The 23,132-nt window shown below is 44.0% G+C and overlaps 1 protein-coding gene and 1 long non-coding RNA gene across 2 annotated transcripts in view; one reads left to right on the top strand and one right to left on the bottom strand.

Annotated features, from left to right (window-relative positions):
- Positions 1-4,163, bottom strand: part of LOC308193382 — a 24,410-nt gene extending 20,247 nt beyond the window's left edge. Inside the window, exon 1 of the long non-coding RNA XR_013949588.1 lies at positions 3,843-4,163. This is a non-coding gene — a long non-coding RNA (uncharacterized lncRNA). The remainder of the gene's footprint in view (positions 1-3,842) is intronic.
- LRP11 (LDL receptor related protein 11) lies at positions 4,130-23,132 on the top strand. Its single transcript, XM_080588015.1, has 7 exons — positions 4,130-4,700; positions 9,882-10,045; positions 12,763-12,904; positions 15,004-15,129; positions 15,881-16,090; positions 21,234-21,335; positions 21,615-23,132. The coding sequence occupies exons 1-7, from the start codon at positions 4,181-4,183 to the stop codon at positions 21,767-21,769; spliced, it is 1,419 nt and encodes a 472-aa protein (XP_080444141.1). The 5' UTR covers positions 4,130-4,180; the 3' UTR covers positions 21,770-23,132.

Here is a 23,132-nt window from a genome sequence, read left to right as displayed (position 1 = left end):
GCACAGCACATAAGAATGTAATGTTAAACAAATCACCTGATGTCTCTTTCTTAGCCTAATCCTTACCACTGCTGCTACCGGGAAAGGTTCTCTAAGATAAGTCTCAAGCCTTTTTTTTTTCTGTCTCCTTCCCTGTTTTAGCAAAATACTTGCTTTATGTTAGGCACGATTATAGTCAGGCATAGAGAAAGGAGAGGTTTTTGCTAGTGCTACTCCACTTTATCAACTAGTAGAGCTCTCACTTTTTGTATGTTGATATTTAATATAGCAGTAAAAGGACAAGCAAAATTATACACACTCACACACACGGCCAGGATTGGGGTGGGTACTTTTTGGTTCTTAAAGAAGGTAAGGAAGATTATTTACCATACCCAGATTAAAATCGGCTTAGTTGTAACTGGACTTATCTTTTTAACTTGCATCACCATGGGATATACATATAGTCAATATGGTATGAAACATTTTCAAGATTACATTAATTTTTCAATTTAGGAGTTTGAAAAATGATTCCTCCTACTGTTTTCATAATACCAGTACTCAGCATTACATGATTTTGCTTGTGAGGAATAGGAAAGATTAAAAATGACAAAACACAGAAGATGAGTTATATACCTGTAATTCCACTGCTCCCACTGCTAACATTTACCACCCTAGCCTCTGTAATTTCTGCTGAACGCCTCAGCTCTCACTCACACAGTCAGAAACCTGAACCTCCACGCTGCAAAGAAAAGGTTATCACGTCAATTCATTCGTGGGCAAATTGTTCAAATTCAGCTGTCAATTAGCAGTCCACTCCAGCATCCAAGCAGATTTGTATCTATCATGGATGTTTACCTGACAGATTCTCACAAGCAAGCTGAAATAGAGAAAATGTGTTTAATGGCAGCACCATGCCAATGACACATTTTCTGCAGATAACATTTGCATTAAGTGTTTTTTGTTTATGGCGCATCTGGAAGACATCACATAGAAATGAATACATATCTCATTTTTTTTTGAGCGCATATTCCAACAAAAGCGAAAAACCACCAGTCCATACAGAAGCAATTTAAATGGGGAAGCCTGGATGTAATTTTGCCTTTTCTTTTTGCACCCTCTCTACTTTCTCCATTTCTTTCTATCCTACTCCATTACCTTTCTGTCCCCTGACTTTTCTTCCTCCCTGTTCTTCTCTTACTTTGGAAAAAAATACATCTAAAGGAAGAAAAAAAAGAGATGCACTCGTATCTTACTCACATAGTTCCAGTGATTTATGAATTCTGAATATGAATAGAGATTAAAACTAATCAACAGATGGTTGGAAACATGAATATTCATGAATTATGAAATCCTGTATTACTCTATCAGGTATTGTTCAGATGTAAATAATATACGTGCTTATATCACCACTTTTGGAAAAGAAAGCTAGCATTCACTTTAATTATCCCGTGTTCTTATTATGTGCATGGACAATAAACTGTGGTTCAGGTGTGTACCCTTTGAAAAGGGAAAAAGAAATAAAACCTAACAAATATCCTCATAAATCTCTAATGCCCTCTGCTTGAAAACCAAATCACCCCAAATTTTCACTCCTGTGGTAGGCAGGAATAAAATACCTTAAGTACTACTAAATAAACTAAAAATTAATTTAGATTTGCAACCCCACAGCCTAATGAAAATGTAAGGCACTCACAACAATGAACCAGTACAGAAATATGAAATTAAATGTAAGTATTTATTTACACTTAGGCAGACATTAAGGTCTAGAAGCAATCTGGTTTATATAAGTAATAAGCTGCTGCCACCTTCTGAAAAAAGCACAGAATAACTATGAATGTCATCTTTCTCACAAGGCAAAAGTAGTATCAGCCACACATTCTGATCCAAGAAAACTAGGCAACAAAACAAGTTCTGTTCTGGCATACCTACAGAAAACCTGATGCACTTGCACGTGGTTGTTCAAGGTTCTACTCTGAGGTTGGCCTCAACACTTCTAAGTACAAATTTGAGCATGCTATCCTTAGCCCAGCTACTAGAAGAGTCATAGAATCACAGAATCACAGAACATCCCGAGTTGGAAGGGACCCACAAGGATCATCGAGTCCAACTCCTGGCTCCACACAGGTCTACCCAAAAATTCAGACCACGTGACTAAGTGCACAGTCCAAACGCTTCTTGAAATCTGACAGGCCTGGTGCTGTGACTGCATCCCTGGGGAGCCTGTTCCAGTGCACGACAGCCCTCTCAGTGTAGAACCTCTTCCTGATACCCAGCCTGAACCTCCCCTGTTGCAGCTTGACACCGTTCCCTCGGGTCCTATCGCTGGTCACTAAAGAGAATAGGTTGGTGCCTGCCCCTCCACTCCCCCTCATGAGGAAGCTGTAGACCACGATGAGGTCTCCCCTCAGCCTCCTCTTTTCCAGGCTGAACAGGCCAAGAGTCCACTTGCTCCTTAGGGACACCTTCCAACCATGGCTTCCTCGTTATGAAGTGACAGAAAGCCAGCATCTCCCTCAGTGTCTTCTGCAAGAAGGGTTGGCACACAGGAGCTCTGACCCCTCTGTAGAAGACAACCTGCCACTCCACAAGTGCTGCCACCATTGCTGACAGCTGGAAAGTACCTTTTTGCTACAACTGGACATGCTAAAGATGGTGGTATGAGCCACCCCCTATGCCCTGTAAACAGGTCCCTGCTAATCAACACCAGTTGTGTGCCAACTGAGAAGCAGGAGCTTCTGCTCCAACAGAGGAGCCCTTTGGTGACTATGAGAATGGGACAAGCAATGACAACCTTGCGCATTTGGTTCTTTCTGCCAACTACAGACGTCATTTTGGTTGTACGAGTTTTAATTATGCTTTACATTCTGGCAGCACAAGCAGTATCGGAGAGTATAAGGACAGAGCAGTAGGAAAACAGTGCCACAGCTGGCAAACCAGTGTGTCAGTCAGTATGTCTGTTATGAACAGATTAATCACCTCTCCAGAATTTTCCCATGCAAAAAATCATGATATTTTAGCCTCATTTTCAGATGAAATTATGTTATCATTATGTTATCAGATGCTATGGATTATGTTATCTTGTTGTCTAGCTGCTCCATCCTCCTTCCCCTGTAACCTTTGAATGCATTGACCAGTTTCAACTAAATCTGATAGGAAATTGAAGGTCTCAAAAATGTAATTTTTAGAAACTTGGAGAACCCACAGAGCTTATAGCTAGAGGAAAGCAATAGTGAAAAGCTGTGCTGTTGTCTGGCCAGCCTATTCCAGATAATCGCTAAGTTAAAATCTTGTGAATTGGGTGAAGGAGGGGGAAAATCATAATCAAAACCATACACTGCATATGAATTTCCTGGGCAACACCTAAGGGTCCATAATGGAAGAATATTAAAGAAGATTTGTTTTGGAGGTAATTCTGAATGATGCTGGGAACATGGCCTAGAACAACCTAAAAGTATGAAGGAGTAAAAAGATGTCTTAAAGTCATTCCTAATACACCTTTTTTTCCTCACCTCTCTCTCATACACTGCAAAAACGATCATTTGTAGCTGCAGCTATGAAGACTTTCCAAGACTTTTTCAGGAAACGTGTAAGTCTATGCTTAAAGATGGTATGAAAAACGAAAGAAATGAGTACGGAAACGCAGAGCTACCACTTGACCTGCTGTTACTACAGACAAACTACCTTTGCCACCCCCTTCTATGCGGTGCAAAGCCCATCACCACTGCGCATATGCCGGTGTTTGTACTCCAAATGCCAGCGGTGCTCACAGAGTGCCACCTCGCTGCTCTGCGACCCCATCCGCCTGACGAAGGCACGGCGAGGCAGCTGTTTTGGGGGGCCGCCGATTGTCAGGGCGCTCTTACCCGTTACTCGCTTTGGTCACACGCTCGGAGAAGCCGTCATTTGACGATAAAAGATTAAAAAAAAAAAAAAAAAAAAACACGAAAACTCGTTTTTAACTCGAAGCACCATCTTCCCCACCCAATGCCCTGGCTGGGTTTCAGCCACCCCCCGCCGCCCGGGGCTGGGGGCGGGCCGTGCTCCGTGCCGTGCCGTGCCGAGCCGTGCTGCGGGCGGCCCCTCCCGGCGGAGCTGTTCGGGCCGGCGGGTGCTGAGCGCCGCCGCTCCGCGCCTGGCAGCCGGGCGGGGCCGGCGGGGGGAGCCGGGCCCTCCGCCGCCGCCGCCGCCGCCGCCTGGGGCCATGTCGGCGCTGGTGCTGGTGCTGCTGGCGGCGCTGGGCGGGCGGGCCGTGCTGCCGGGCGGGCGGTGCGCGGCGCCGCTGGCCGACCTGCGCTCGCAGATCTCGGGCGTGGAGTCGCTGCTGGAGGAGTTCCGCCGGCAGCTGCAGCAGGAGGAGCCGGGCCCGCCGGCGGCGGCGGCGGCGGCGGTGGCAGGAGGCGGCGGCGAGCGGTGCGGCGGCAGCGGCGGCTTCTCCGCCAGGCCCGACTCCATCATCCGCACCAAGGACTCCATCGCGGCCGGCGCCACCTTCCTGCGGGCCCCCGGCGGGGCGGCGGGCTGGCGGCAGTGCCTGGACGCCTGCTGCGCCGAGCCGCGCTGCACGCTGGCCGTGGTGCAGGCGCCCGGGCGGCCGCGGGCTGCGGCGGCGGCGGATCTGGGCTGCTACCTCTTCAACTGCACCCACCGCGGCCGGCCCGTCTGCCGCTTCGCCCCGCACCGCGGCTACAGCACCTACAGCCGCCGGCCCGCCGCGCCGACGGGTAAGGGGCGGCGGGGAGCCCGCCGGGGAGCCCGGGCCGCCCGGCCAAGATGGCTCCGCGCGGGGGGGAGCGGCCGCCATTTGCTGCCCCGCCGGGGGGGCGCCATTTGCTGCCCCGCCGCTGCGGCCGGGGGAAGCCCCGGAGAGGCCTCGGGGGAGAGGGGCGGCGGGGGGGGGGTGAGGCGGCCCGGCAGGGACCGGGGGTATCGCGGAGCTGTCCGGCACGGAGCCGCACAGCAGCACAGGAGGCTCACGTCCTTCTGGAGCCGGGCCCGGGAAGAGAAGGGTGGCTCGCAGGTGGTCCTGAGGGAGTGTGGAGGCTCTGTAACCGCATCAAACGCTGCGGTTTGGTCAGCCCCCAGGCGTGTTTAAGTACAGCGTTGTCGAGGGCAAACAGCCATAAAGGTCTGTGCTTCAAAATATAGAGTCTGTTTCCTACAGATCCTGCCAGATGTGATCCAACGAGCTTACCTCTCCCACCTCCTGCAAGTGCCTTCGGTTGTTAAACAATTGCATCCTAATTCGGGTCTCAGTTTCATTACTTCTGTTGACCATATGCCCTAGACGCCCATTTTTTTAAATGTCTTTGTCTTCAGCACTTCACGTTCTCCCCCAGTAAATTAATCTCCCGGCAACACAAGGAAAACCTGGTGGCGGTGAGAATGAGAACAGGGTGTCCAGGCGGCCTCTGCTGTTACTTGTTCCCTTGGCAGGGGAGAGAGACCTCAACCCTGATTCCCCTTCCAGTTCTGCCTAGGTTATGACAATGCCTGTGGGAAGCTCCTGGACATGAAAGAGAACAGGGGATCACTTTGTGGAAGAGTTTAGGTGCGTAACTATATTTTGCAAAGCGCCTGGATAGATGAACTAGAAAGTTAGAGGGAGGAATTTGTGGAAGTGAAGGTGAGGAAGGCTTAAGATGCCACAGAGACCCAAGGTACGACCTCAGCATTTGCAGCTGGGCGACTATTAGATCTGTGGTATTGTTAATGTAGCAACTTCTGGGTAATTCTGTCTTATAACCCTTAATGTATGCACTTGCAAGATAGAAGGCATAAGACCAGCTTTTAAATCAAAGTCACAGAGAATTAGGGATCTTTGAAAACCTTTGAAAATATCTTTGGATGTCCTTCATTGTTTTGAACTGCCTCAGTTCCATTAAAATCTGATCCTCGCATAGGGTGCAGTTAGAGACACGATAAAGATCACACTATCGTTGAAGTGATAATCCACCTGTTGGAAATCTTGAATTCCAAAGCTTTGCCTTTTTGGCAGCTTTCATGACTATCAGCACAGGGTTAGCAAGGCAATTTATGTTTCTAATCTGCAAATTGCTTTGTTTCCTGATGGGTTTATTTAAAAGTCTGCCTCGTGGGTAAGGGTGGTATCAGGAACAGGAGATTATGACTTCTTAATGCAATTAAACTGGAGATGAAGCAGAGCCACACAGGAGAATGAACTTTTATTCAAACATCTGTCAGCTTTGACATAAACCAGGAAAGATAAATCAGATTAAATTATTTTGCTGTCTGATGTCATGTTAGCTCTGCATTCTTGAATTACATTGAAAAATTAATCTGGACAACAATGCATAATAGGACAGTGAGGATAGATCCTTTGTCCCTTATGTCGCCACATGATCAAATTTGGGAAATTTAGGAAATAGCTTTGCATTTCGAGATTTTATGTTATGAGGGCATCACATTTTGCCTGTTCTTTTGGTTTTTTTTTCAGAGGACTGTGGTGTTGTGTCTACTTGTGTTTACTCTTTGATAATCCCAAACCAACATCGACCCATAAAGATGGTGTCCTTGTAATTCCAAAATATTTCTGAGCATTAGTATACAGTGATCTCTAGGGCATTTTGTTTGTGTTTATGTTAAGGATCTTCAGTAAGCCAAAAACAATTACATACCTAGTTCTAGAAGCAGGTAATGAGAGAGACGTATTCTTTAGATCATGTTCATCTCTGTGTACTGGAAAAGTCAGTGGTGTGATGAATTTTTGAGGCTCACCTTTCCATGGTAAATCAGAGCCCTGATTTTTCCTTCTTTTTACACTCCATTTGTGTTGTCTCAACTGTTGATTCACTTAGCACGTTCAGGCAGTTTGTGCAGCTTTAACAGTGGAAACCCACGTGCCAGTACTGAAAGAAGAGGTAAATCCTTTTTGCCTTTGTTCAGCAAATTTTAAAATTCCTGACATAGAAAGAGAAAGGCTTTGAATGCCTCACGAGAGATGTATAATGTCCCATCTGTGATACGCTCTACTGGTGAGCAGTGAGGATTCAACGTTAAGGTAAACTGATACCAAAGAAAATTAGGCATCGGTAGTGAAATAACCTTTCAGAACAAAGCCCTCATTCAAACAACTAGCTGGCAGCTTCATTGCTGGCGGGCCAAGTCTGTAGGAAGGAGGAAGTAGAACAAATGAAGCCTGTCATGTTCCCCCCACTTAATAAGAAGGAGTTGCTGATAAAGTTATGGCTCATTTTGTAGCAAGCAGCTGGCTCCAGCATCTCAGTGTTGCTCTGGTGTATCAGTTTCATATTACTTACATTCAGTCTAAATAAAAGCTAGGAACAGAAGTTAAAAGATGCTTTACGAGCTTGATTTTCCTACTAACCTGTGGCTGACAGCCCTTTATTCCTGTGAACTGTGGTTGTAGATTGCTCCCAAGTATGCTTCCTTTCTTTTTTACACTGACTTCGTTAGAAGCATGCATTGTCCAGACTTGGGGCTATTTCACCACGTGAAGATAATCCATTCCCTTGCTCAAAACTTTGCTGTGGAAAAAGTCTTTAGCTCGTTAGGCTGACTCTTCCCATGCCAAATGTCTCTCTCAGGCCAGTTTTTTCTTTACAACAGTAAAAGACAAGTTGATTTGCCATCAATTTACCTTTCTGAAAACATTCTGGTAGGTTACAAAGACATCGTGCCTTCATCCTGCGTTTTGACAGGAAGGAATCTGTGTGTTGCCCCAGCACGAGCTGGCCCAGCACAGCTCCTGCCAGGATAGCTCAGGCTGCTGCAGCGTAACGTTAGTCCAGGAAGAGAAAGCATCTTTATCACTTACGGTCCAGGGGAACTGGGGCTTGCCTCTGCCTTAGAGTTTGTGCAGGGAAGTGATCAAGTCATTTAAGGCAGATGGGTGACGTGCAACCACTTTCCAAGTTGGGAGGGGAAGAACGGGCTGTGTGGTTTCAGACCCAGGTCAGTGGAGTTCGTTAGCCTCTTTTTGACAGTGATGGGTAAAGTAAATGATCACGTAAAGACTGCACATAATTCATACCTACCCCGTAAGAGTTGTCCTGGCACCACAATGACAGTGTTTATTAACAGTATTTTTTTGCACCTAAATGGTGCTTTTTAAACATCCTGGGTTTTGAGAGCTGTGTATACACATTAGGCCAAGCTTCCTGTGCCAGCTGGATCAGTGGGAACTGTTTCATACTTTCTATTATTAGATGCTGTTTTCAGTTACTTGTATGTTTTCCTGCGTTAAGGCATTTGCGTTGGAATTTTCTGTGTTTGGTTTCATAGGAGTGTCTTAGAGAAAAGGAACAAAGAGCAGGTCTGTCCTTCAGTCAGTGGTGAAAATGTGTGCCACTGCTCTGTTGAGTTCTGTGCCTTCAAGCAGGCTCTGGAAATGGGACGGGAGTGCATGAAAGGAAGACTCCCTATGCTGGTAGGAAGCACCTTGTCTTTCCTCATGCAGCTCTACCCAAACCAAGGGAAGTTACAGGCTGGGGCTGAGGAGATGCTTTTCAGAGCTGACAACCAATGCTCTGTGCATCTGCCATCTTCATTCAGCCTGCTGCATGCCCCGACCGCTGTGTGTGCTTCCTCCTGGAATAAGGAAGGAAGATGTCTCCTGCAAATACTTAAGCACAAAACCTGTATTTTCAGTACATCTCAGTGCAGTTTGGAGAAGAAGTAAGCTGTGTGGCATGTTTGCAGGGGGGCAGAAGGAAAGCAGAGATCAAGGAGCAGAAAGCACACTGCCACTTCAGAGTGCTAGGGATGTACCATGCCCAGAGAATGAATGATACCTGGGCGGGGAACTACAAAAAGATATATTCTTGTGGGTAAAACCGTCAGATGCTGACTTGCAGAACTGGATTTTATGCACTTCCTGAGTGATGCAGGGCAGATCATTTCTCACAGGTCATTTCACTTCAGCTACCATGCATTTTGTTAGCCTAACCTGAAAAACTTGTGCTCTGATAGGCAACAGTACTTAATACTCACAACGTTTTTCAATGAGAATTGTATTTTGAATAAAAGGAAATGCCACAAATCTTAAACAGTCTGAAAACAAAGTTTTGGATGTCTTAAATTAGGTACTTACAATGGTACTTAAAAACTTGGTGCTCATTTCTCATCATTTATATCATGACATTGTTGAGCACCACTTCACCAGGACGTCAGCTTACGTTTAATAAGGTTTTCACTCCCATAAGGATGTATCATAACAAGAGACTAAGAGTGTGAAGTTATGCAGAGTGCTGCAAAAGGTGTGCAGTAACTGCCATATGAACATATATGTAATTTGTATTTAAATCAATTTTCCTTAATTCATATTAAAAAAAAAGAACACAACACTGATGCTAGCAGTCATGTTGCATTAGCGAAACATCCATGTACATAGGGAGGTTTCCTATGCAATAGGCTTGCAGTGTAGGAGTTATTTCCTGGAGACAGCTCTGAATATTGAACAGTTAACTGAGTTAAAACATAGGTAGATATTACTTCATTTAAATAATGCACTATTGAACATGGTGTTTCTGGCATTTTTGAGCCTTCAGACAAACAGAAACATTATATTCTTGTCTCCATTCATGTTGTAGTTAGTAACACAAGTTCTTTTGCCTAGTGGAAGCTTAACTTTTGAAGAGCTTTTGTTTTTCAGCATGTGGTATGAGTTTGGACAGCAGCAGCATCCCAGCAGCATCTGACAGCACGTTCAGTTAACAGCTACAGACATGCTAAAGTGGTTTAACTGAATGGTCCCTAACTGAGACTTAAGACTATAGCTACTGAGTGCTGAGTAGTGTTTGTTCTCTTTGTCAGGAAGTTGCCCAGCTGTGAATCAGTAACTTAACCAAGAAAAATGTGTTTTATATAAGTAACCACCCAATTCCCTCTGATAAATAACTGAGCCTCTCTTTTTTTTATTGAAGAAGAAGAATATGATGAGCCTCCCCTGTGCAAGGCAGGACAAGATGTTGTGCTGCAGTCACCTGTCGACTGGGTGCTTTTGGATGGTAGAGAAAGTTCAGATGACCACGGAATTGTGCAGTATGAATGGACGTTGCTCCAGGGTGACTCAGCTGTTGAAATGAAGGTACACATGGAACCCCACACGTAGCCAGTTATTTGCAGATTGTTGTATTCATTGTAGCATGGGTTTAAATGTAGAGCTAATAATATTAAATGTATTCAAGTGGCTAGGCTAGCAAGACCAAAATGAGGATGACTGTACCACCTGAGCTTTTATTTCTTGTGTTTTTTACAGTTCATATATATCCAGGATGGCGTGTAGCAGCCAGTAGCAAATACATAGATCCTAATATTCTACTGTATTTCAGCTCTGCTCTCTTTCCCTGTTGTTTGTGCTTACTGAACTCTGTTTTCAGCTTCTGTGATCCAGGCTAGAGACGCCTTAGTAATTCAATTACGGGAAATAATAATGTATTTTTACCAACAGCCTTCTGTCAGTGCTTACAGAGAAACTCCAAAGAAATGCATGATGTAGACCTTGTAAAACATCTCGAGATACTGTTTTATTATACCTGTACAATTTCTGCTGTAGTTGGGTTTCAACTTAACCATCAAGAGATTCTCCATCATACCTTTCTTTGTGGCTGCTATAAGAGCAGCAGAAATGTAAAGGAAAAATGTCTCAAACCCATAGAGTCTGCTGACAGTCTGTTCGTAGCCCTGTATTCAGGGCACACTGGGGATTGTAACTAGAGCAGGAGGGACATGTTAAAGGGGAGAGAGTGTATACCATAGATCTTACTGTTGCTCAGATGCTGCCGATGGTTGGAAAGAGTTTAAGCAGGACAGGATAAGCAATAGGAACAGTTCCAAATCCAAAAGCCCTGGCATGCCATTGTCACCATGAGCAGTACCAGACAGTTGCTGCTTATGCCCACTCAGCTCAGTAACATCAAACACAAATTGGACAAACTGCCAGTATCAGCAAAGTTATTCAAAATTTGTAATGACGGAACAAACTAGAGTGCTGTGTAACACAGAGAGGTGGCTGAATGTGTTGCAACCTGAAATTCTTATCCAGGAGATGGAAAAAACTAGCTGAGCAACTGGTTATTCTTCAGCCACCTGCAGGGTATTGTAAGCGATGTTTTCTTACGGAAGATCACCATGTCATAGTTAGGAAACATGCTGCTGGATGAACTCTTAAGAAGACAGTTTGGTTTCTCTGGTGTACAGCTACTGAAATTGAGGCTCAAGTAGTTTTTATTAACATTCTCCTTGCAGAAAATACAACAGGGGTATTCAAAAATAGTATTTTAGCCAAATGCAGCATACTGTTCGTCTTCCACTGGAAGGTTCATGTCTTTGGAAGGCTTACTGCAGTCAGCCAACTCTGAATTACTTGAGATTGCATTGCAATTTGACACTGTTATATCAAAGACCACTGTGAGTTTATTCATTTAGTATTTTATCAACTTGAAAATCAGAAGGCCAAAAGGCTTTCATAAGGAGTGCGAACTGCATAATACATAGAAAAGTCTTGTGTGGTGCTTTAAGGATGGTCGCTAGATATTGTTAAAGTTCGTATGTTTACTTTTACTCAGATTCACTCAATAAGTTTGAGACCAGTTCTTAATTTAAACATGCAAAATTCACGTTCGTGTTGGTGATATCTTTATATTTGATAAATGAAAACAATTTTGACACAGGCTTGTGCTTAAATAGATACTTTTTCCTTGTGTTCAAATGAGCAGGGATTTCTCCCACAAATATGTATGCTGATGGTTTTCCATGGTAGTTTAATTTTTAGTAGAGTTAATAATTATGATTATTTGTACAGTCTTCATTTGCTATCCTTAGTGCTTTTGTTGCTATCCTGAAGTTAGTGGATTTCTTGTAATCTATTCTTAATAAACTGTACATGAATCCATAGCTGCAAGGGAAAATGAGATTGTGTTTATTTAAGATAAAAGGCAGCTGTTGCATTGCACGTACGTATCAAAAATAAACAGAAAGCTCAGGAGGGGAAAGACTGCTATAAAGATGTCTTATCGTATCGTAGAGGGAAGCCAGTGGAAATTTTTTGTTTCTGTTGTGACTGATTAGCTTAAGGATAATTTGCTTCTCGGATTTCTATCCACATGCTGTAGCTGCAAAGCTCTGGCCGTTGTAGGCAATTGTTGGTCTGGCTTGTTTATTTTTTTTTTAATGCTGATTATATGGAAAGTTACTATCTAGTCTGAGCCAAAGTTTGGAACAAAGGAGGTACACTAAGGGATCCTTAAGGGCAGAAGAGAGATAAAGAGGAAAGCACAGAGGTTGTCGGGAAGAATGCTGTGTTCTGAAGTCAGCGGTGCTTCTCTGGATGTGCACTGAGAAGAGAGTTGGACCCTGTGGTTCATGAGTTTTAAATTACATATTTGCTCTCCCAGTAGCCATGGTGAAGAAAGCAGATGTTTCTTAGATCATATTTAGTTCTGTAATACAACAAAGAATAAAACTCTGAAGTGTCATAGTCATTATCATGAGGTAATCAACAGAGTGATTAGATAACACTGCATTTGGATAAATACAAAAGGAAAGAAATTTCAGGTTAGGAAATTAACTTCCTTCCCAGAAGAGAAAAATGAATGTGAATACATAGTGAATACTAAGTGAATACACTTAGTAATAAAGCTAGGTCTAGGACTCTACTAACATATTTATTGAAAATTCCAGTTCTCTTAAGAGAAGTATTTAATCTGTACGAAAAGCATTGTGCAGAAATGATCTACCTAGTCCTAGAAATTAGGCAGATCCTTTATACCAGTCTGACTTTTTTCTCTCTTTTTCTTTTATCAGGTACCACAACCAGGAACGCTGAAGCTGTCTCACTTTCAGGAAGGCACATACATTTTCCAGCTAACCGTGACAGACACTGCTGGTCAGCGGAGCTCGGATAACGTCTCTGTGACCGTTCTTCCTATGGCTCATTCTGCAGTAGGTGAGAAGCTGAGTGCAGTCGTTGGCCATGTCATGCCCAGGGTATGCTGCTCAGAGCAAGGGGCTTGATGGAGACAGAAGTCTTACTCCCATTTCTATCATATTATCTCACTCATCTTCATTGTATAACAAAATCTCGTTCAGTTTTGATTTGCTGTTTCAAACTGAGGAAGCAAATACCATGTTTGTTAGAGCAATAATACCTAAAGTTTTTAAATGTTCATCCCTACGTTGCTAATAAGCAGGCAAGGTTGGAGAAATTAAATATTGCCATACACATCAGATACATCATAATTGCTCATTGTATAGTCAGATGGCTCATGGAACAGGACAGGGATTATGCTATAGGGAAGACCCAAGTAAAAGCAGTTAATAGTATGTATGACTCACGGACTAATAAAATTATTGCCTGCATCTGCAGTCTGCAAGGTGGGATGGTTTCTTGTTTTCATGCATTTAAGCCTTTCTGTGTAATATTTGTTAAACAGGGAAGCCTTATGTTACTGTGGCAACCAAAACTGGAACTGACCCATCATTTTTAAACTCTGAGCTTAAGAAACATGGAAAAAGCACAAAGGGTAGAAAGGAAGATGTCTGTGGCTGTCGGTTTTGGGCTCTTTAATGTAATAACTTTTAATTATGCTGTAATTAGCAAGCTGCTAATACAGGTCTGCTGTTTTGGCACAAAGTAAGGGGTAAACTGGCATCGTTACTGTGTTCAGCAGACCCAGTGAAAACTTGCTCTGCAGCAGTGCAGTATCACTATGTGAAAGGTTTGTCCCAGTGGCAATAAATGGACATTATATAAATCCACTTATGAGTCTGTTAATAATATCTGTATTCTAGTAACAGATGGTAGAATTGTATTCATTAATGTTTAATTCAGCTAAAGCAGCCGGAGAGGTTTGTTTATTTGTTGCTGTGGGCATCTGTGGTATTTCTTGGGTGGAGCATGTAGAGGATTTTGCTGCCTTTTTTCTTCTTCTCAATCCCCAAGTACCTTTGCAATTCAAGTGCTACTGCCATATAAATGAGAGCACAGTGCCTTAATGCTTACAGGACCTGTGCTATTATTAGGACTGAAGTTAATGAGATATATTTTCAAACTACAGTTTCGGGGGGGTTAAGCATACACTTGTGTTCCTGACATACTTTCATTAGCGTTGTTCAGCTTTAAAAATTGTTGTTCTGGTGCTTAGCAGTGTGACAACCAAAGGCTGTGATTTGCTTATGGAAATCGATTTGCTTTTACAACTTTACCCAAACAGTGAATTTGATAGCGCCTTACAAGCAATGAAATACACTGCTGGTGGAAGGAGAAAAGCGTGTATGTAAACACTTGGTAATTACATGGTCAGAATGGGTTTCAGGAAAGCTTTTAGAATATAACTGCAGTTGTGAAACATCCAGGGATATCCTCCATTTCCAGAGGAATCTCAGTACTAAAGCAGGCAGCAGTCAATTCTCTCTGGTGAAGGTCACTTGTAGGACCTTGTGCTCAGTCCTGCCCTGGCAGGTGCTGTATCGGAGTCAATGGATTGTTCATGCAGACAAATGACAAGTACTCTTTTAGTATTTTAATTAGGTTACAGAAAACATGCGATAAGAGATTCCGTATAGCCCATAGGTGTGTGTGTGTAAGATAACTTACTGTCAGAAACACAGAATGAGTATGTAGTAGGAATTACATGATGGAGAAAGGCAGTTCCAACTACAGAGATCTCATTGAAATATTTTTCAGGACTGTCCTAGGTCTTCTAACCCTGTAAAAATCTCTTTTCAGCGTAGGCTGATGGAGATTAAAGCACTGCAGGGGTGCTGCATGGACTGTAGGGTGCTATAGCCTCCAGGTTGAGTGGTTTTGTAGTAAAGAGATTTCCAGAAGAGTGATAAGGGTGCAAGGAACAACGATTAGCTGTATTAGCTTCTCTGTCAATATAGCGTCATGTAGCTGGGCCTGGCCTTCCTTCAGCTTTGTCCATGGTCCTTCTTGCCATAGTGTGGTTTGGCATTTTCCTGGCTGCTGCAGATTTTAGTCATTGACTCAGTATTTACTGCTCCTATTTCTTTTTTGGTAATTTGGGAATTGTTTCTCAATAGCCTGTGTCGGGGTTTGCTCTCGCTACCAGTTTATCTGTGATGATGGCTGCTGCATCGACATCACATTTGCTTGCGATGGAGTGAAACAGTGCCCTGATGGCTCCGACGAAACTTTCTGCCAGAACCGTAAGTGCCCCCGGGACAACATAGATTGTGACAGTAACTGCAGACTGTACAACCAGAGGGAAATGATGCCCCTTTTGTGGCCTCTCCTCCTGTCAACAAGCAGCTTGCTCCCAGCATAGAACCATTCGTTGGTGTGTGGGAATGTTTCATGTCAGCATTGAGGAGATGCTCAGAAATCAATTCCGTTTTTTTCAAGGCGTATCAAAACTATCCGAAGTCCCTGAGTAACAGATTTTGAGTTACAGATCTCAACATTTACGAGATCAGTTCTTTACCTGCGTAGTGATTCTGGAGACAAGGACTCCTGTCTTGATCTGAAAGGGTGTCTCAGAGGTACACTTCAAAGTGCAGCTATGCACCTTACTGGAATCTGAAACACTGGAAATCTGGGGGTGTAGGGCAACCAGCTGATTCACCATTGCACTCTTAGTTTTCATTATTCGTCCTCAACGTGTGCCCATGCTCAGCAAAGTGAACAAAAATGATCAGAGGGTGAATTGGCATGGTGGCTAACCGCTCTGCCATTAACATTTCAGTTGCTGGATTTCATTTTAGGTATACTCTTCCTCAGTAGCTGAACAGTGGGCGATTGGTAACTTGCTATGTGTGTCGAACTCACATTTCATCATATGTCTGAACCAGGTAAACTTGGTTAGTCTACTTGAAGGCCCATGTTGCAGGGTTTTCTATCAGAATATTCTCATTCCTTTCAATCCTATATAAAAATTGATTTTTGTTTCTGTTAACATAGTCAGCCAAGGCCGGAAGACAGTGACTCACGCAGCCTTTGGCACTACTCAGCAAAGGACTGTAGGACTGACTGAAAATACAGATGAAAACTCTGCAGAAAACACCCTGAAAGCCACTGTCAGAAATCAGCCGCTCCTTCCACTGGATGCAGACATGTCTAACCAATCGCTTTCTCAGGGACCAAAGAAACAAAACAGCGGATTTGTGCCAGGTAAGAGCTGAAAAGCATCAGTTTGAATAAGTCATCCTGTCTTAAGGAAGAAAAGGTCTTTCACCTTAAACTGTCTTTTGGTGTCTGGCTAAGAGTAAACTTTTGTAAATGTAAAAAAAATGCAAAAGAAGCTTGCAATAGGTAAGTTACAATTAGGTAACGCTTTATAATTGTCAAGTCTGGTTCTTAGCAGCTGCAAAGAGAAAGTTAAAATGTAAAAGCACTAGGAAAAAAATGCAGTCTAAGGAACAGAGCATGCAGTGAGCTAAATAGAAACAGGTTCATCTGTGTAAGCTGATACATGGAAATCTTTATATTTACAGGGTTTTACCTTCAGTAGAACATAACGTAGTGTTCAACTTGAGTGAAAGCAATTGCATCTCTTCTGGTGCTAATTGATGACTTTTTTTCTTCCTTGAAGTAGTATCTTGATTATTACGGGCACTTTTTTCTGAATTGTATATTCAGAGCAGGAGAAGTCTTACATTGCTATAGAGTAGGCTCAGTCTTTGGTAACAAACAATCCCGAGTCCCTAAGTCATGTTCTCTGTACTGGCTGCAAGCCTGTTGTGAGTCAGTGTGTAGGGATGTTACAGGCAGCAGTCACCAAACATTGCCTTGGTAGAACTCCAGAAGCTGCAGTGAAATTGGTGTGCCTTTTAAGGCAGCCAAAGGTGGTTCCTGCTAGTGAATTAAAATGACCTGAAATGGCAGTTGAATGGCAACTGAATGAAAGCAAAACTGTGTTCACAGAGCTTAAAATGAGTGCAAGACCTCCTACTTCTATTTCTTCAGAGTTCAGACTGATTCTTGCTCCCCAGGATGCAGCTAATTATAAACACAGTTTTGTTTTCTTCTTACAAGAAAGCAGTGCTCAGTGCCCACTATTGACTCTCATAAAGAATACTTCCCTAGTTCACACTTCGATGGTTCTTCAGATTCTTGTATGTCATCTGTGGAGACCGCAAAGGGAGTGAAACAATGATCTTCAAGAATTCCACTGCCTCAGTGAATAAGTGGAAACTTATGGTAAAATCTTGTCTCAAATGTTTCCCCCTTTTCTGTCAGTGTAAAAGAACTCAGTGCTCCTTATCGGAATGAATTAGAACTCTGCAATCTGCCCCAAATCCACTCGGCTGTCATAGTTCTGAGTAACACCTGATACAGGGCTACCCAAACTACAGATCAGGTTGCCAAAAGCCATTGCAAACTCCAGTGGTAAGTCAGCTGCTGTGTCTTAAAAGCCATTGGGCTTGTGAATCCAGAAGTAAAACCAGAATTGAGGTCACCAAGCTTGGCCACCTATAATCAAAGATTATAATTGGAAGTGTAAGAGCGGCTCTTCTGTGTAGTCATTTTCAGTGTTTACCCTTTTGCACAGTGACTTGCTTGCACAGTTTTTGCTCTTAAAGTAGGCTTTTACCCAGCAGGTAAACAATAAAAGAAAAAAATATTATGAAACTTAGAAAAAATGGTGGGGCTTCAGTGATTAGTGCAGTACCAGAAGCAAAATACCAACAACTTTAATTTTAAACAAGCAAGATTTCCAGCTGACCATGCCTGTCTCCAATGAGTTTGACAAGGCTCAGCCAGAATTTAATTTCAGTTGAATGATACGTAAGGATTTACTTGTAGAACAGAAGAAGCCAGTAGCCCAATAGTTTAACCAAAAAAGCAGCAAACAGTTCAAGTTTTTAAGTAGTCTATGGATCAGTTCCAAAGAGGTGCATGTGGTGGGACATGAAGAGACACTAGGTACCTGGGCCTGAAGGGCAGCTGCCAAAAGCTCCATGAGCTTCTGTCTTCTCATGGAGATATTTAAAATCCGTAGAGGTCACACGCTGCCCATTAATGATTCACAGAGATGAAAAGAAGTTCAAGTTCTGCCCCACTGGCAAGCATCACAGTTGTTAGGGACCTGAGCTGACAGACATCTAACCCATTCCTAAAAATGCACCCAGATGCAATGAATTAAGTTTCTGTCCATCAGTGTCATCTCAAGGAGATCGCAGACCAAATTTAGTAATTAGGTGTTACAAAAATGCAATGACTTTTACTCTGTAAAACCATGTGCACATGGTTTATCTTGGATAACTGGTCCAGACAAAGGGAGAAGTCGATGGGACTTGCCAGCTCCCTGCTAGGATGTTTGACTTGGTTTAGAACAATGAGAGGGGAAAGCAGAGGACAAAACCCTTTCTTAGTGGTGAGAACACTCCCCTGGGCGCCCTGATTGCTGGTCCTTCCTCCAGGCATGTATGTGGGGTTTAGCCAGTGGTTACTGAAAGTAAGACAGCCACTGTGCTCACACACACTCTGAGGTTACCCTGCCTCACTTGGTAGCCTCGCCAGACCCATTGCTGGAAGGAGAATGACTTCGTTAGGAGAGACAGAAACAAGCAGCTCCGAGCAGCACACCCGGAAAAGTGTTCAGGAGAGCAGTAACTGCTGCACAAATTCCAGGGGCAGGTATGCAGCACTGAACAGAAATCATAGCAGCAGCCTCAAAAGTTCAGCCATTCCGGTGGCTGAATCCTGTCCTGAGATGTATTCTTTCCTGTGATGGTACGCCAGACTTTGCACGGGTGCTGAGGCAGATTCTGTGCCTCCAAGTCACATTGTAAAGATCTTTGGTGGGCAGGACAGTCATATCGCTTGTTGGCTTAGAGCTGACTTTCCAAGCATCTAGGCCCCTGGTATACTGTTGTAAATCAGACTCATGAATGAGCTTTAATGGTTTTAATGTCAAAGGTGAAAAGCTGTCCATTTAAGATAATGCGTTACGGGATATGGCTTTACGGGGGCAGCACAGGTTCCAGCACTCCCTCCACTGGGGGGAGCTCATTTCAGGCCTACATCTGTCTTATTCCCTTGCCATTTGCTTCTTTTTTTACATCTGTTTTAATTACAGTGCTGGTTACAAGATCAGTAAAGACCCTTCTGCCTTTTGTCTCTAAGAATGAAGATATCCAGTAAACGGATCTCTTTGTCAAGGAATACCATATTTATCTTTTCTCATTTTTAAAACGAGCTGGGACAGGCTGTGGCATTTTGGGCTGTTGAATAGCTCTTTGCAGCAGGAGTACAATATGTCTGTGAGGGTAATACCAAGGGAAATCTATCCCAGAACCCCGTATTCTCCTAATAATTTATCTGTTCCCCGTTTCCCTTAGCCTGTTTCTTTATTCCAGTAGCGTCTCAAATTCGGCTTTGATTTGATACAGGCTTTTTAAGGATTTATGCTTAAATATAAAAATGTGAAAATGTGCAAATTCAAGGTGCAGGCTGTTTGAAACTTCTACCTGGCCTAACAGGGAATCTATTAACAGTAAAGCAAAATAAAAAGTAACTGTTTGTGGACAATGTGTGAGCCTTGCTCTGCACACCTTTCCAGTGGGGTTTCTCTACAGCAGCGTGACTCCAGGGGGACACCAGGTCCAACTCACAGACTACCTTGGGGGCTCAGTGCACGGAGTCTTTTGTAACAGCCTCATGATTTGCTTTTGTCCAAGCTAGAAGACCAAACGTTTTCTTCCGTAGCTGGGAGTGGATGCAGGAAGAGGAATTCAATGCCGGTAAAGGAGTCCTTTCCCCTTGCAGACATAACGGCGGAGTGAGGTAACCCAGACTGCATCTCCTGCAAAGGCCAGCGCAGCAGTTCTGCGTGGCTGCCTCCAGTGTGCCCTGGCATCATTTCCAGGGGTGTTCGCCAGCCAAAATGCATACCCTGGCACTGCTGCCCTTGTAAATGAATACAACAAAAATACAATGGCAGCAAAGCACACTGGAGTGAGCGATGGGCTAGTTCCTAAGCATCAGAAGCCATGTTAGCAACCACAGTGCTGTAGACAGGTGGCATTCATAAGCAGTCTGAAGATTTTCACTTCCCAGCGCAGCAAACTCGAATGTATAAATCACTGTAACAGCTTTGCATTCCCCTGGCACAGGGTCTGTGCCTCTCTCCGCACCAGCTGTTCTGCAGCACTGTTCGGGGATGGGATTACAACACTTGACTGAGTGCCCAAGCCTTAGTCATGTTCTCACTGTAGAGCCATCAACAGCAGTTGCTACTACTTAGAGCTGAAATCCAGGGTAACCGGAAAGGGCTATAAATTGCCATTTCCTAGGCACAGTATAGAAATGAAGAGGGAGTCAAAATAAAACCAAGCCCACATAACATGCTTTAGTCTAATATTGTTAAAATTATTACCAGGCAGGCAAGAAGCCCAAATTTATCAAAGTTACATCTCCTCAGGGAAAAAGACCTCCTTTCTCCAACTTTCTAGAGTTACCTGACAAAATCTCACAGGTGAGCTTAGTACTCCGAGTCAAAGCAGCACCAGTCGGGTGAACTGATTTTTTGTGAAGGCATTGGATTAAGCTGTCAGTCTTGCATTAAGTGGCCCCATAGCTATCGGTGCAGGACTCCGGTGTGAGGGTAGGAGGAAGGAGTCCCAGCTGCATTACTCTTTGCTCTTGTGAAGCAAAACTGCAGTCGTCTGTGCTCACAGGGTGAACACTTCTGGGCAGCAAAGTGTGTGCGCTCTCCTCTTGTGTCATTACAAACAGTGCTCTGTTGCACCTTCTCTGCCACATGCAGCTGAAGTGCCTAAGTTACCATTTTTCAAATGTTTTCCCCACGTACTTTCATGTCTTCCAAGTACTTAAGTTCTGCTCTTGTACATGTCAGATAACGGGCAAAATTAAGGTAGCTTGGGCAGCCAACCTATGCATCTCCTGCTTTACAAACTATAAGGGTGTAGACAGCATAACTTGACATGGCCTCATTTTCAGCTACATATAACCACTTCAGTAATGTTTTAGCTCACACTGGTCTATACCCTGTCATGAAAGCTTTTAAGAGAGAAATTATATCAACTTTTTTTCAGTGGAAAGTGACCCCACATGGGTTTGGTCAAGATGCACTGTGGTTTGTGATGCAAAAAATGAATTTACGTTTTAGTATTAGTTTCATATTATTTAAAAAAAAATAAATTACATAATAGGAGTCAGCAGTTCTTAAACTGTTTTTTTTTTTTCTAAATTCAAGCGCTTTCATGTTACTTGATTTTAGTGTCCTGTGGATAAGACTTCGTGAGTTGCTGAACTGCAATATTCATTCATCTTGCTTCATTTCATGCAGATAACAGTTCCTCAGGGAAAAAAACAGATGATAAAAATGGAAGTGGCATAACTGTGCCGAAGAGAGATCAGCTTGGAGGTGGTCACCCAGTCCCAGAAACAGGTAAGACTGACTGTGTGAATTCATTTTGAATTATGCTGGAGTTTTTCAGTCAGGTAATACAGACCCAGATGCTGTCGTCGGGGATTGAACAGTGTGCTGCCGTATTCTGACCCGTTCGCAGCACATGTGATCACGCAGTTTAATTTCTCAGTGCGAGTTTCTCCAAATATTAGCACCTAGCTGATAGACCAGCTGTGTTTTTAAAGAAAATGTTGAGGTTTTCTCTACTGTTTTCCCACTGTATTAAATAAAGCATAACCTGTCTTAACCTCTCTGCAGGTGCTGTACTGCCTTTGGCCTTAGGCTTGGCCATCACTGCTCTACTGCTGCTTATGGTTGCTTGCAGACTGCGTTTAGTGAGACAGAAGCTTAAAAAAGCTCGACCCATTACATCTGAAGAGTCTGATTACCTCATCAACGGGATGTATCTCTGAAAATCAGATTTAGGTCTGTCGTTTTCTCCCCTGTCTCCTGTGTCCATGTACCTCTGCCTCTAAAAAAGGACCAAAGTCTTTAGTTAAGTTTCAAATGTAGAAGCCTCCAAGGTGAGGAACGCGTTCTCCCCCTTTGATGAAGAAGTAAAGATGTGGGTGGGTGCCCACGTTCACAAACTCAGAAGCCTTCAGGCTCCGGCGGGCGGCTCCAGCTGACCCTGTAGAAGACGCCGCCAGGTGGAGAACCCCCCGGGGACGTGGGGGTGCCCTCGCCCTCCCCGCAGCAGCCGGGCCCCAGGGCCCTGTGCCAGGGCAGCCAAGGCAGCAGGTCCCCATGGCGCTGGCCGGGGCGTAGAGGGCAGCTCGTCACCGCCCTGCTGCCACCAGCGCGCTCCACGCTGGGTACGGGGACGCGCCAGACCAGCGTGACTGTGCTGTCCGGCAGAGACCGGTCTCTGCGCTTCCCACCCGATGCACAGGGAGCGTTTTCATGAAATAATTTTGTCTTGCTTTGTTAATTAAAAGCAATCGCCATCTAAGCACCAGCTTTTGTAACGGAATTTGGGATTTAAGGAACAGACCGTATTTTTCATTCGTAGTTTAAACCTCTGTGCAGTTAACAGAGCCACGCTTACTGAAGTGAAAACAGAAGTAGAGGATGAGTTTGGACTTCAGTGTCCAGCGGCTGTTGTGTGAGATCCCAGAGCTGCATCTCTCCCCGGAGCTCGTGGCTTGCTCAGCCTTTTCCACCCCCAGCTCCACGCACTTCACCTTGCGAAAGAGCAGCGGGCTGCAGCTTTTCTCTGACACCAGCCCCAGCTTAGCTAGCGGTGGCCGGATTTGTGGTGTTGGGAGTTCTGTCGGGGTGAAAACCAAAGTTAGTCGTAGCCAAACAGGCAAGGTCAGCGCGACTGCTGCCTCTAGCGAGCAGTTGAACCCTGCCCCTGCTTCCCCGGAGCCTGGGAGCCATGCTGGTTAAAACTCTTAGCTCCCTGCAAAGCTTGAAAGCTTCAGCGACGTGTCCCCACCCCAGCAAAATTCTCCTAGAATTAGAGCAAGTAATTGATATGTGTGAGTGAACTTCAGATGTGTTAACAGTAAACTGTGTACAGTACATGTTATATATACATACATATAGACGCCCTGCTGTCTATCTCGTTTGGCTGTCCGAGGATGTCGCATTCATCATGGGTCCCAATGAAGCCAGAGGCAGGTGAGGCATGCATCTTTTTGTATGTCGTCTTTTGTACTTCAGTAACTCCAAGTCAACAAGAATCTTGCCATGGTATACAGATAGCTCTTTGAGTTGCTTGGTCTTGTTTAATTTATGTAAAATAGCTCTAATAAACCTATTTTATTCTTA

This window comes from Anser brachyrhynchus (assembly GCF_964034855.1).
Source record: "Anser brachyrhynchus genome assembly, chromosome: 3".
Lineage (NCBI taxonomy): Eukaryota > Metazoa > Chordata > Aves > Anseriformes > Anatidae > Anser > Anser brachyrhynchus.
Note: the sequence above shows the minus strand (reverse complement) of the source record. Positions and strands in the feature narration are given on the sequence as shown.